General features: G+C 41.3%; 1 protein-coding gene across 4 annotated transcripts in view; it reads left to right on the top strand.

Annotated features, from left to right (window-relative positions):
• The window catches only part of RGS7 (regulator of G protein signaling 7), a 314036-nt gene that overhangs the window by 210590 nt on the left and 91075 nt on the right, over positions 1-12371 (top strand). For all 4 annotated transcript variants that reach the window (XM_037069439.1, XM_037069441.1, XM_037069442.1 and 1 more), the window contains exon 4: positions 5604-5654. In XM_037069439.1, coding sequence (XP_036925334.1) covers positions 5604-5654 — 51 coding nt within the window. The remainder of the gene's footprint in view (positions 1-5603; positions 5655-12371) is intronic.

Raw genomic sequence — 12371 nt, forward strand, 5'->3', positions numbered from 1 at the left:
ACAGAGGTCCCCACTTCCCATCTCTGAGTATGCTGTCACATGTGGGTCTGTCCCCAGAGTGCCAGCTAATGCTGCCAGTTCTTAACTCTTACTATGACTCAGAAAATCTGGGGGTGAAATCTTCTGTTGGAACCACAACCTCCAAAGCTATTGAACAGTCTTAAAATTTGGGCCAGTGTAGACTGTTTCTCCACGGAGCCCAAAGGACCTTCTGTGGTCCTTTTGCTCCTTCTCTGATATTCCCAGGCTCTCACACACAAACCCCCACTGAGTCATTCAGAATTGATCTCTACTCCTCAGGTGATTTTCCTTCCACTGGCCAGTAATGAGGTCCTTTTCTCCATGGACAATGTCAGTGAATAGTCACACCCATCTGGCAGTAAAGACCGGGGCCTCATGGACAGGCAGGGCTTTCACCATCACCCAGGGGTAACCAGGCCACCCCTGGGCACTGTCAGATTTTACCCCCAGGTGACAGTAATGAAACAGCAACCCCTTCTTCCCTTGAAGGAGCAGTGTCAGAGGAAGCCAGCAGAGAATTTATTGGGAACACAATAGACCCACATAAATACAGGCAACTGATCTTTGGCAAAGGAGCAAAGGCGATACAGTGGAGGAAAGGTAGTCCTTTCAACAAATGGTGCTGGGACAACTGGCCATCTGTCACAGGTGTGCACAGGTAACCAGGTTCTTGGTGATCGGGACAAGTATTCGAACCAAACACTCAGAGTTTATAGCAGAGAACGTGGGAGCAGGCCAACTCCAAGCAGAGACTGACCTCATGGGCTGGAGGGACTCTATTCTTATAGGGCGGATCCTTCCTGGCTAGTTTTGGCAGCTTTTACTGCAACAAGTAGTTGTAAAGCTACTGCACATGTGGTCTCCCCTGGTTTTCCCGTATTGGCTGCCAGGGAAGGGGGTCCCACAATGTTACCTAGTTGACCCACTTTCTCTGGGATCCCCCTATCCTAGCTTTACCTTTCCCTTCACCAGAGAATTATAGCTCTCCATGTTAGAGATTGGTGAAAAGGAATTATTTATTCAAGTTATACAGACTTAAGAGTAATGACTCATGTCTTCATCAAAATCCCAAAAGTCCCTTAAAGGGGGGACTTTAAAATACGCACAAATATAGACAGTCCTTCTTTCCCCCTTTGTCCAGTCCAAGGTACCGTATCTCAGGAAAAGAAATAGAAAGCCCCATGGTGATTGTCTGCCAAAGCCGCGTGGTGGTTCTCTCTCTACAGCTACATGGTGATTCTTCTGATGGCTGCGAGAGCCCCCATTCTGGCCAAAAAACTCGTGGTTCTCCCCTCAATGGCTGCTGCATCTGCCTTTAAATCCTAGCGCCCGTCTTCCTCGGCAGTCCCATTTCCGACTCCTCCCACAATCGGCTGCACCCGCCAGGCCTTCCATGTCCTCCCAGCTTTACTGGGCTGCCGTAGTGAGTCCGGGCAGGTGTGGCCCCGTGGCGTGGAGCCAGTTGTCTCCAAACTCTTACGCAGGTGCTGTAATGAGGGCTGTGGACCTGCCCCCAGCTGCATTTTGGACGGAAGTCACTCTCTTCTCCCTGGCTCAAAGCGTGGCCACAGCTATTGAACATATCCATGAAATCCATTAAAAGTTGTAGACATGTTAAATGACCATGCCAGAGGTTAGCTGCAAAGCTGTTGCTAATGTGAAACAGCTCCCAATGGCCCTGCTCCATGTGTCCCATCCCCCCAGCGTAGATTTGTGGGGGTGAGGATGTCCCATATTTTTAATATTTCCTGGACACCCTGAGTTCTGGACCCCATTTCACATTCTTCTTTTGGGGGCCCCTGGCTACACCCTCCTACACATCCACTTGCAAAAATAGTAATCAGTCTAGACACAGACCTTACATACCTCACAAAAATCAGCTTAGAGTGAATCACGGACCTAAACGTAACATAGGAGAAGACCTATGTGACCACTGGTATTGCAACGATTTTTTAAATACAACACCAAAGCTGCCATCAATTGAAGAGACCATGGATAAGCTGGACATCATTAAAAATTAAAACTTTATGTTCTGTGAAAGACAATGTCAAGAGAATGAGAAGATAAGCCACAGACTAGGAGGAAATTCTGGGAAAAGACACATCAGGTAAAGGACTGTTATCCAAAGTATACAAAGAATTCTTAAAGTTCAACAATAAGAAAAGAGCCTAGCTAAAAATGAACCAGAGACCTTATCACATACGTCACCAAGGAAGATGTACAGATGGCAAAGGAACATATGAAAAGATGCTTACCTGGCTGGTGTAGCTCAGTGGATTGAGCACAGGCCTGGGAACCAGACGATCGTGGTTCGATTCCCAGTCAGGGCACATGCCTGGGTTGCAGGCCAGTTCCCGACAGAGGACACACCAGAGGCAACCGTACATTGATAGTTCTCTCCCTCTCTCCTTCCCTTCCCCTCTAAAGAAATAAGTAAAATCTTAAAAGAAAAAGAAAAGAAAAGAAATGATGCTCCATTCCATACGTCATCAGAGAAATGCTCATTAAAACAACAAGATACCACTACACACCTGTCAGGATGACCCAAACCTGGAATACTGACACCACCAACCAAGTGCCAGCAAGAATGTGATGCTATTAGGGATGCAAGTTGGGTACAGCCACTTCAGAAAACAGGTTGGTTGTTTTTTATAAAACTAAACTTACTCTTACGCTATAATCAAATAATTATACCCCTTGGTATCCGTTCAAGGGAGTTAAAAACAGTCCACACAGAAACCTGCACGTGAGTGTTTATAGAAGCTTTAACCGCCAAACTTGGAAGCAACTAAGATGTCCTTCCTCTTAGTCAGCTTGGGCTTAGTCACCATGCAGTGGGCGGTTTATAAGCAACTGAAGTTTATTTCTCACAGTTCTGGAGGCCGGAGGTCTGCGAGCGGGGTGCCAACGTGGTTGGGGTCTGGTGGGGACCCGCTTCCAGGCTGCAGACCGATGAGTTCACGTGGAGGAAGAGGGCTGAGGAGTTCTCTGACCTGTTCTTAGATTTCCTCTTCTCCCTCAGCTTTATTGGGTTGTAACTGACACGTTGAAAATTGCAAATATTCAAGGGGTACAACATGATCTTTAAATATACTTATCCATTATGATGTGATTGCCACAAGCAAGCTGACTAACGTGTTCATTGTCTCACGTACTGCCTTAGCAAATTGGAATGAAATAATGCAGTTATTAACTGCAGTCACCTGAGCTCCAGGGTTTGTTCACCCTGTGTACCAAAACTTTGGATCCTGCGACCTCCATTCCTGCCCCCAACCCCCAGGCTCTGGTAACCGCTATTCTGTTCTCTTATGAATTTGACTTTTTTTAGATCTCCCACTGTAAGGGCAATCATGAGGCATTGGTCTTTCTGTGCCTGGCTTATTTCACTTAGCATGATGTCATTCAGTTCTTCCATGTTGTCACAAACAGCAGAATTTCCTCCTTTTTTAGGGCTGAAAAGTATTTCTCTCTAGATGTCACATCTTCTTGACCCATTCATCTGTCCGTGGACGCCGAGGTTGTTTCCGTGTCTTGGTTGTTGTGAATAGCGCCACAGTGAGCATGACAGTGTAGATGTCTCTTTAAGGCACTGGCTTTATTTCCTTTGGGGGTGTGCCCAGAAAAGGAACTGGTGGATCATACGGGCGTTCTGGTTTTTTGTTTTGTTTTTTTCAGAAATCTCCATACTGTCTTTCTTACTGGCTCTACCAATTTCCATTCCCACCAATAGTGTACAGGGCTTCCCCTTTCGTCACAGCCTCATAAGCTCTTTATTATAATAGCCATTCTAAAAGCTGTATGGCGACAGTTTTAGTGTGGTTCTGATTTGCATTTCCCCGAGGACTAGTGATGCTAAGCACTTTTTCGTACGCTGCTCATTGGCCATTCGTATGTCTTCTTTAGGAAAAATGTCTACTCAGGTCCTTTGGACTTCTTTGATCAGATCGTTCATTTTTTTGCTATTGAGTTGTATGAGTTCCTTATATATTTTGGATATTAACCCCTTACTGGATATATGGTTTGCATTATTTTCTCTAATTTTTCCTTCTTATCCCCAAAACTGCAAGTCTGCAGACAGACCTCCTTAGAAAGTCAATAAATGTTCATTGTCCATTATTACCACTTGGTGATGATGACAAACACCGTCGTTTGCCTATTTCAAGGAACTAAGAATAACATTGGGAAGAAATACTGTCCAGATATAGAGATAGAGAGTCTTATATTTAGCAAGAGATCTTGAGAACAGTCGTCCTCTTAAAAAAACCTGGATTGTGGTATTCATTAAATAAAATCTATTCGCAATGCTGGCACCGTGTCTGTGTGGCTCTGAGGGTTTAGCAAATGCACTTGGGCGGTGCAGAGCTCTGCTCACTTCCTGAGAGGGAAATGTTGCAAAGGTTAGTGCCTTGCCTCAGGAACACTTGGGCCCCTTCCACTGTAACTAAGAACTAAAGTTTTTGTTAATGACTTTAACAGAAATCGCCAAAAAAGTCCATTTTTGTAAAAGACACAAAGGTATATTGTAACATTTTCATTGTTTACAAAGTCCTCATATATCCTGTTTACAAAGATGTTCTGTTACATACACACACATTCGGATTCCGGGTGTGGATAACTCTAGTTGGCAGTGTATGTGGACAGTAGAAAAAGGCAGGGTGTCCCGTATTTCTCCTGGGTGTGATCCAGGATTGAAAGGAAAACGTCCTGGACTGGTTCTGTGTGCAAGTAGGTGGAAACAAACTCGGAGACTTGTTTCAGCACTGCGGTCTGTGGGAGAATTCAGGAAGGACTCGGGATGTCCAGGCCAGCGGCACCACGCATCCGCTGAAGGGTGAAAATGTGAGCAGAAATGGGAGTGAAAGAAAGGAGTGATGTGCCTGGGACATTCATTTCCGTTAAGTTCGGGTGTCTCGCTTCTATGGAAAATGACAACAATATGCGTGAAAATAGTTGTGCAAACATTGTGTGGTCAGAACTATGATACAAAACTCCACAGGTCCTAGTGAGGGTGTTGTCAACTCAGTGAGTGAAGGTGACGGTCAAGAAAAGTGTGACTGTGTCATTGAACTTTGAATGCCCTGAAAAGAGTGGCAAGACCTTTCAGTCAAAGGGAAAAGTTGGGTAAGACAGAGAGGCCTGCACCACACAGCAGTGGTCACAACTGACAACCAGTTTGCTTGGCGTAGGGATAAAGATGGGATGGGATGTGGACGACCGGAAATGAGGCAGGGACCATACGGTATCGGTCATGCCATGCTAAAGAACTGTGCTTGAAGCAAAGTCTGTACTCAATAAATATCCGGCGAACAAGTGAATGAATCACTTTATCCACTGCTGGTAGATGTACTCTTCATGTTTAAATATTGCATATTTAATAACTTACTAGTTGGCACATTGGCTCATTGAAGAAAAATGATGTGCTCACACTCTTTTTCTCTGTTCCATATATGGCCGATCTTTAATCCATTACTGTCACCCTTAGAAACCTGCTTACTAATGAGCATCATAAGTCAACAGTTCTGAAAGTTAGTATATAGACAAATGTTCACATCTATTTGTGTTTTTCTTTTTTCTTTTTCTAGGGTCAGACATTGTTCAATGGTTAATAAAGAACTTAACTATAGAAGATCCAGGTAAATAAATCATTTTCCCATTGATAGAATTATTTTTTGTGTGATTTTAAGAAATAATGTTTCTCGGGGCCAATATGAACCTGAAAATTTATAATTACACTTAACTATGCTCGTAGCATCTATACAAATGTTATGGCAGTCAACATATATTTCTCTAAAATTTATTTCATGTATGTTTACTAAGATTTTTCACATGTTTAATATTCTGTTTTAGAAAATTTGATTCAGGTGCTTGGCGATTGTTAGAATGGATGAACTATATATACATGGTCATAAATAACTGAACAAATAATTTTTAGTGTGTGATCATGAAGTAATAAAATTTCCCTTCATAAAACATATAAATCTCATTAATTTATAATTTTGTCTTATCTCCATTTTTGCATGAGGTTTGCCAACAATGTTAATTCCCATCATGCCCATGTGATTGACTGAATGCTGTTATTTAAGTCACAGACCCATCCCTGCGGTGGGCATTCTGTCTATTCTGCAGCACGGACTCACTCCCAGAGTCTGGGAACAGGGTTGTGTTACTGAGAACAAATCCCTACAGGTGTGAGGTCTACTTTATGACATTTAAAAAATACCTTCTAAGAGTCTTCACATGTGGCAAACAACTCACATTACTAACATGAAGGTGAGATGTGTTTGTTTAGAGAAGATGCTGAGAAAAGAAAACAAATGGGGTTATAAAGACTGAGAATGACCTGGCAGAGAGAGGGCAAACTTCTAACTGCGCACCCCCCTCCCTTTGATAGAAAAGAATTTTGTATGGCCCCACCCCCACCTCCGGTTACCAGTACATGGGGATGCAAAGTTACTGTTTCTCCTCGTTTTGAGCTAATCTTATAAAACCATGCTACCATAAAATGTAGCTCTAAACCTGAATGCTTGTGTACACCCCTGGTTCCTTTGGTACATGAGCTTTTAAAACAGGTATCCAAGCAGGTTAAACAGGGTAAAAACAATTCAGTCAAGATGAAGCAGCTATTGTCAGCATCATATTATCATGAAGTGAAAAGCGGTGATAATTCTTGGGAAAGGAAGCCACCGTCGTACCAAGTTTATATTATAGCCTTAATTAGGGGCATGTCTAACTTTATAAACTGTAGCATCAGATGAATGACACCCCACCCCACTCCCCAAAAAACACAGATTGGTACAATCACTGGTAATGAGGAAACTACTGGTTTGCTAAGACGATTATTGATCAAATGACGAAGTTGATTCAAAAGAATAATTTTTCTAAGTGAAGACTAAAAGTTTATTTCAGCGACAGCATGAGAAGCAGGGAAAATATCCAGATATAATATGCTAGTAAGACATAATTATTGCTTCTAATTCATACATGAGATATTATTATAGCTGTAATGTATGTGAAAACTGGTTTTATTTGCTTGTTGAACAGCTTAAAGATGTTTTAAAGCTTCATTTGAAATATATAAAAAGATCAAGTGAGTCATATCTGAGAAGGACCATATATATTCTTTAGTCATATTTCTGACAGGCTGAAAAATTAGTTTTTTTTGTTGGGTGTATAATTTTTTTTAATGAGCTGATTTACCCTCTACAAAGCGAAAAGCTCTGTTTAGATTTGAAGAAGTATAAGAAGCATTGGTGCTTGTCCTGAAGGTAAAACAGATTTTTCACATAGAGAATGAATCAATCTGGCAGCGTGGGTCAAATTAAATATGCTCAGGAGCATAGACAACATTGTGAAAGTTACTTTCATGGTCTCATGGATAAAATCAATCCTGCCATTTAGAACTGCTCATGAAGAGAAACTAAATAGTTATGGTCATGCCAGGTCCAATTTCGATCCTATAAATTGTCTGAAAATATTTAAAAATAAGCGAGAAACTCATGCCAGACTTCTAGTGTTTTATCTGGTAGTCAGATGGTGGTTTGAAGACCTCTGTGGATTATTTCAAGTGCTATATGTCGGTAACTTGTGGAAAGAGGGCTTTGTGACAGTTGGAAGAAGAGGTTACTACGCCTGGCCATCAGGTTCTGATGGCCCATTTGGAAACAGGAGAGAGGGTGGAACGATCCTCAGGTTCTTATCTAAAACCAATAAATCCAGATTATTTGTACATTTAATCTTCAATATTTCATTCATGAGTAGCTAACAGGTTTTCATTGCTATAATGGCAATTCAGTGCACATTTGGCTGAATATTTCTTAGAGGTTTTGGTACTGTTAGACAATTGGTCATATTGCATTATTCATTTAAAACGAAGCTATAAGTGGGCCTTCCATTAGAATTTAGAGTGTTTTTTAGCTATGTGTACACACACACATATTTCACATATTCGTATAATACACACTCAGGTTTAGTCTAAAATTTTTGTGTATTTCTACCTCGAGTCCATTTTTACATTTTATGTTTTTCTACAAAAATAATTTCTTCATTATTTATTGATGCTTTTGTTCTCCTAACACATATTTTCTGGATCCTTACTCTGGGACGGGTACTGGGAATACAGGATGAGCTCACCCTCCTTGGATGGTGTCACCGCCTGGCTTCCCAGGTGGCCCCCTCTCAGCTTCTCTTCCTTCTCACTGCCCACGCACCTGGCCCTCAGGCCACTGCCGTGGCTCTCCACCCCCCAGCTAACCAGTTACTCAATGTTGGCTTGTCCAGATTTCTGTCCTAGGTACCTTTCTTTTCTCCATATGCACATGCTGCTAAGTGGCATATGCCGAGGACTCCCAGATCGGTCGCTTTCATGCTGACCTCTCCTTGGTACTCCAGACTCATCTGTCGGATGCCTTTGTCACCTCCCCTCTGAAGGGCCAAACCCAACATGCCCCCAAAAGCACCTTGATTTACTCCTTCTCAACACTGCCCCTTCTTGTCTACCCCAGATCAGGACAGGGGCGGGTCTCCTTACCCAAGAACATGCTGTGTCTTTCTATTTGTTCAAGCTTTCTTTGTGGCCTTTAAGGCGTGTTTTCAAGTTTCCTTGTGTCATCGGTTTTGTGTGTTTCTTATTAAACATATTCCTAGTTATTTTACATTTTGTTACTGTGGGTTTTCCTTTCTAGTGTAGCTAATTGTCTGTAATGTTATTGTCTGTATGTATGAAAAATATTGATTTGTATATGCTAATTTTATACATTACTACTTGATGAAATTTAATTTTTGTTAGTATTTTTAACTACCATATTGTAAAGCTAGAGTACATGTCTTCCCTCTTTTTGAATTCAAAACATAGATACACAATTGCAAAGGATTTATACGTTTATTTCCTTTTTTTCCTTTTTTGGTATGCTTATACTGTCTGTTCAATCATTGAAGTCTGTTGATTCAGGTTTGCTTAAGTTGAAAAAAAAATTCCTGTTCTGTTACTTAAGCCTCATTTTCTAAAGTAGATATAATAATGGCACCTATTGCTTCATGCTTTCCTGAAAATTAGAGAATTTATATATAATATATACAGTAGTTATTAATGTACCCATTACATAATAAATGCTCAGAAAATATTAATAATTATAGTTTGAAATCCATTTTGTTATATTTAATTATGATTTTTTATAACAAACCACTCTCAACACAGTGGCTTCAGATTAACAATTTTATTTGGCTCATGATTCTGTGGCTCAGCTGGTCACTTGCTGGCTTGGGGCTTCTTGGCTGATTCACGCTGGGCTCTCAGCTGGCGGGTGGGCAATCTAGGATTTGGGGCACATGTGGTACCTGGTAGGCTGTGGGCCAAGCACATCCCATCCTCTTCTCCTCTGAGCCCTGGCTTCTTACTGTGCTGTATTGGGCTTCCAAGCACAATACAAGTTTCTGCTTGTGTCACAGTTACTGGTATTTTATCTGCCAAGGCAAGTACCATGGCCAAGTTCAGAGCCACTCTAAGGAAGGACTGTCTAAGACCATGGATGCAGAGGAGTGAGGATGAATCAGGGTCACTACTACAACAATCATTCATATTTATTTATTTATTTATTTATTTATTTATTTATCCATATTTCTGCTTTTCAAAGCTTCCCATCCATACCATATCCTACTATCTTTTGGCTTGGGTTTGCAAACTTTATCCTCCAGAACATGTTTATTTTTTTCCTTAGCAAGCATGCTTTATGTCTGATACCAGGCCATTTTAATTATGAATGATATTTTGGATAAATTTGAAAGCTTTAATAAAGTTTGCATTCTTCACAAAATGATTGCCAGACATCAGTAAATTCCTGACCCCACCCTCTCATTTGTAATTCCTGCTGCCCCTCACCGAAGGGGTTGCCCTTGCCAAGCTCTTGAGGCTATGCTAACCCAGGTGAGAGGTACCTTAGGATCCTCTCAGTCTTCTTCATAGCTGCGATTTGAAATGAGTCTCACTCTGACCCCTGGATGTCAGAGAGTGCATTTCTAGGATCCCTGAGTGGCCTCCTGCTTTCTCCACCTCTCTTCTTTCCATCAGCCCACGCTTCTCGAGATCTCAATATTCCTTGAGAGGCATCCTGGCATTGGAAACAACTCACGGGCTCTGCAAACAGGCTGGAGCTCAAATTCTGGTTCAAGTACTTGCTGACTGTGGGGAATTGGGCAAGTTACTTGATTTCTCTATTTTTTTGGTCTGTGTTAGTAAAACGCTTTTAATACTGTGTTTTGTGAAGCTCAAGTGAGTGTCAAGTGCAGGTGTGGCCACATCTTGATTTTATTGTAATCAGGTCAAGCTCTTTTCAAAATCTGAACATTTGTAAGCACATTTCAGTCTGTTGAATTCTTTATGAATGCCCACAATTTTTGTATTAGCATTCAAGTTCAACCTATTTCAGGAAGCGTTCTCTCCATAATTCAGCTCCTGTTGGCTTTTTTCTACCCTAAATAGTTACCAAGAATATTTATATTTAATACTGTTCAATTTGTTGCTTAATTTTATTATCTCTTCTTTTTTATTTAAATGATAGTGTTGGTCTCTTATGTTAGTGGAATCTGAACAACATGATGGTAGAGACCAAACATCTGCACCGTAAATTGACTGAAGTGACAAGATCAATCAGTTCCTTATAATAATTTGATTGTTTCTTTTTTTAATATGGGAATTCACTGAAGGGACAAGTTATGATAACCAATGATTCAGTATGTACTTCCCTAAATAGATGGGGAGAAGTGAGGAGAAAGAAATTCTAAGTGAATTGTTCTATTTTTTTACCTTTTTAAAAAAGACTTTATATATTTATCTTTAGAGAGGAAGAGAAGGAGAGAGGGAGAGAAACATCAATGTGTGGTTGCTTCTGATGTGTCCCCTGCTGGGAACTGGCCTGCAGCCCAGGCATGTGCCCTGACTGGGAATCGAACCTTGATCCCCTGGTTTCGAAGACCCGTACTCAAGCCACCGAGCTACACCAGCCAGGGATTTTTTTTAAACTTTTAAATGACTTGTTTTTCATTTAAACCAAACTCATTGTAAAAAGAAATAGCCTAAAATCAAAATAGAAGAATAAGATTAGGGATACATGTGGACCCAGGAGAAAAAATTAATTTTGAATAATTGCAAAAATACTTGTAAAATACCTGTGAAGATTTAGATTCAGACAAGTCAACCAGATGTTTTGCTTACATATCATCAAACTGAATTGAATGTCTTAATTGTCACTGGATTACTTAAACCAACCCATTGTGCTCACCATTATATGGATTCTGTCATCTGCCCCGCAATCCTGCCACCAAGCCAGTGGAGAAAGAGATCTGAATTCTCTTATGAATAAATAACAGCATTGCTACAAATTCTCTTTGTTTCCCTGCCTTGGGGTACCTGTTGGAGACTTCATAGCCTGGGGAGCACGAGGAGGTGTCAGAATAGAGAAAATCTAGAATGTCTTATCCTTGACAATGTTTCAGGCTTGCAAAGAATTGGTGCTTTTCCAAAGCACTTTTAAGTAGATGATTCCCTCTGATGACCTTAACAATAGCATGAGTGGCCACGCAGACCTTTTGTGCATTTTGTATGAACCGTCAACCGAGAAAATTTATGAATGCCCGAAGTCATAACCAAACCTGTTCAGTGAAACAAAACCTTGGTCTCCCCATCTCTACCCTGTGTGTCTGCCCCTTTCTGCACAGTCATTTCAGGCCCAGAGTCTGCTTTTCCACAAAGGGCTGGCAATGAGGAGAGGTGACTGCATCCCCCAGGCTGGATGGTCTACCACATAGTGTCCTGTGGAGTGAAGTAATTGATCCCCGTGGTGTTATATTGACCTCTTTTGTCCTGGGCATACCCTGTGTTAATGCTATTTTGTACATATTTCAACTCATAGGTGTTACAGGTTAAAAAAGAGAGCTCTTTAATGTGTGTGCTATTCAAGTTGTTTGAAACAACAGCCTCACTTGTGTGGAGGGAGGATAGAAGCATCTGAAACCCTCGATAATAAGCAAGGCCCTTCTGAGCCCATAAATATACATTATCATCACCCATTCTGCAAGCTCTCATGTCAATATGAAGTAAACAAAAGTGACCCCTTTATTATTTACTGCTCCGAGGCTAGGGGACCATTCTCTGAAAACTTCCCGGGTTTCTAAGGCATCATTGACACTCTGAGGACAAGAGTCAAGAAATCACAGATTGCAGCCATCACGTAGACTCGAACAAGACTGATGAGTTGACCTAGTTTGAGAGAACAGGTATTACCCAATCATACGTCTTGCAAATGTGCATTTTCCATTATAACTAATGCCTACAGGAAGAAAAAACCAATAACTCCCTC

The sequence above is a fragment of the Sturnira hondurensis genome, unplaced genomic scaffold, assembly GCF_014824575.4.
Source record: "Sturnira hondurensis isolate 20B ecotype Veracruz unplaced genomic scaffold, ASM1482457v3 Scaffold0018525, whole genome shotgun sequence".
In the NCBI taxonomy this organism is placed as follows: domain Eukaryota; kingdom Metazoa; phylum Chordata; class Mammalia; order Chiroptera; family Phyllostomidae; genus Sturnira; species Sturnira hondurensis.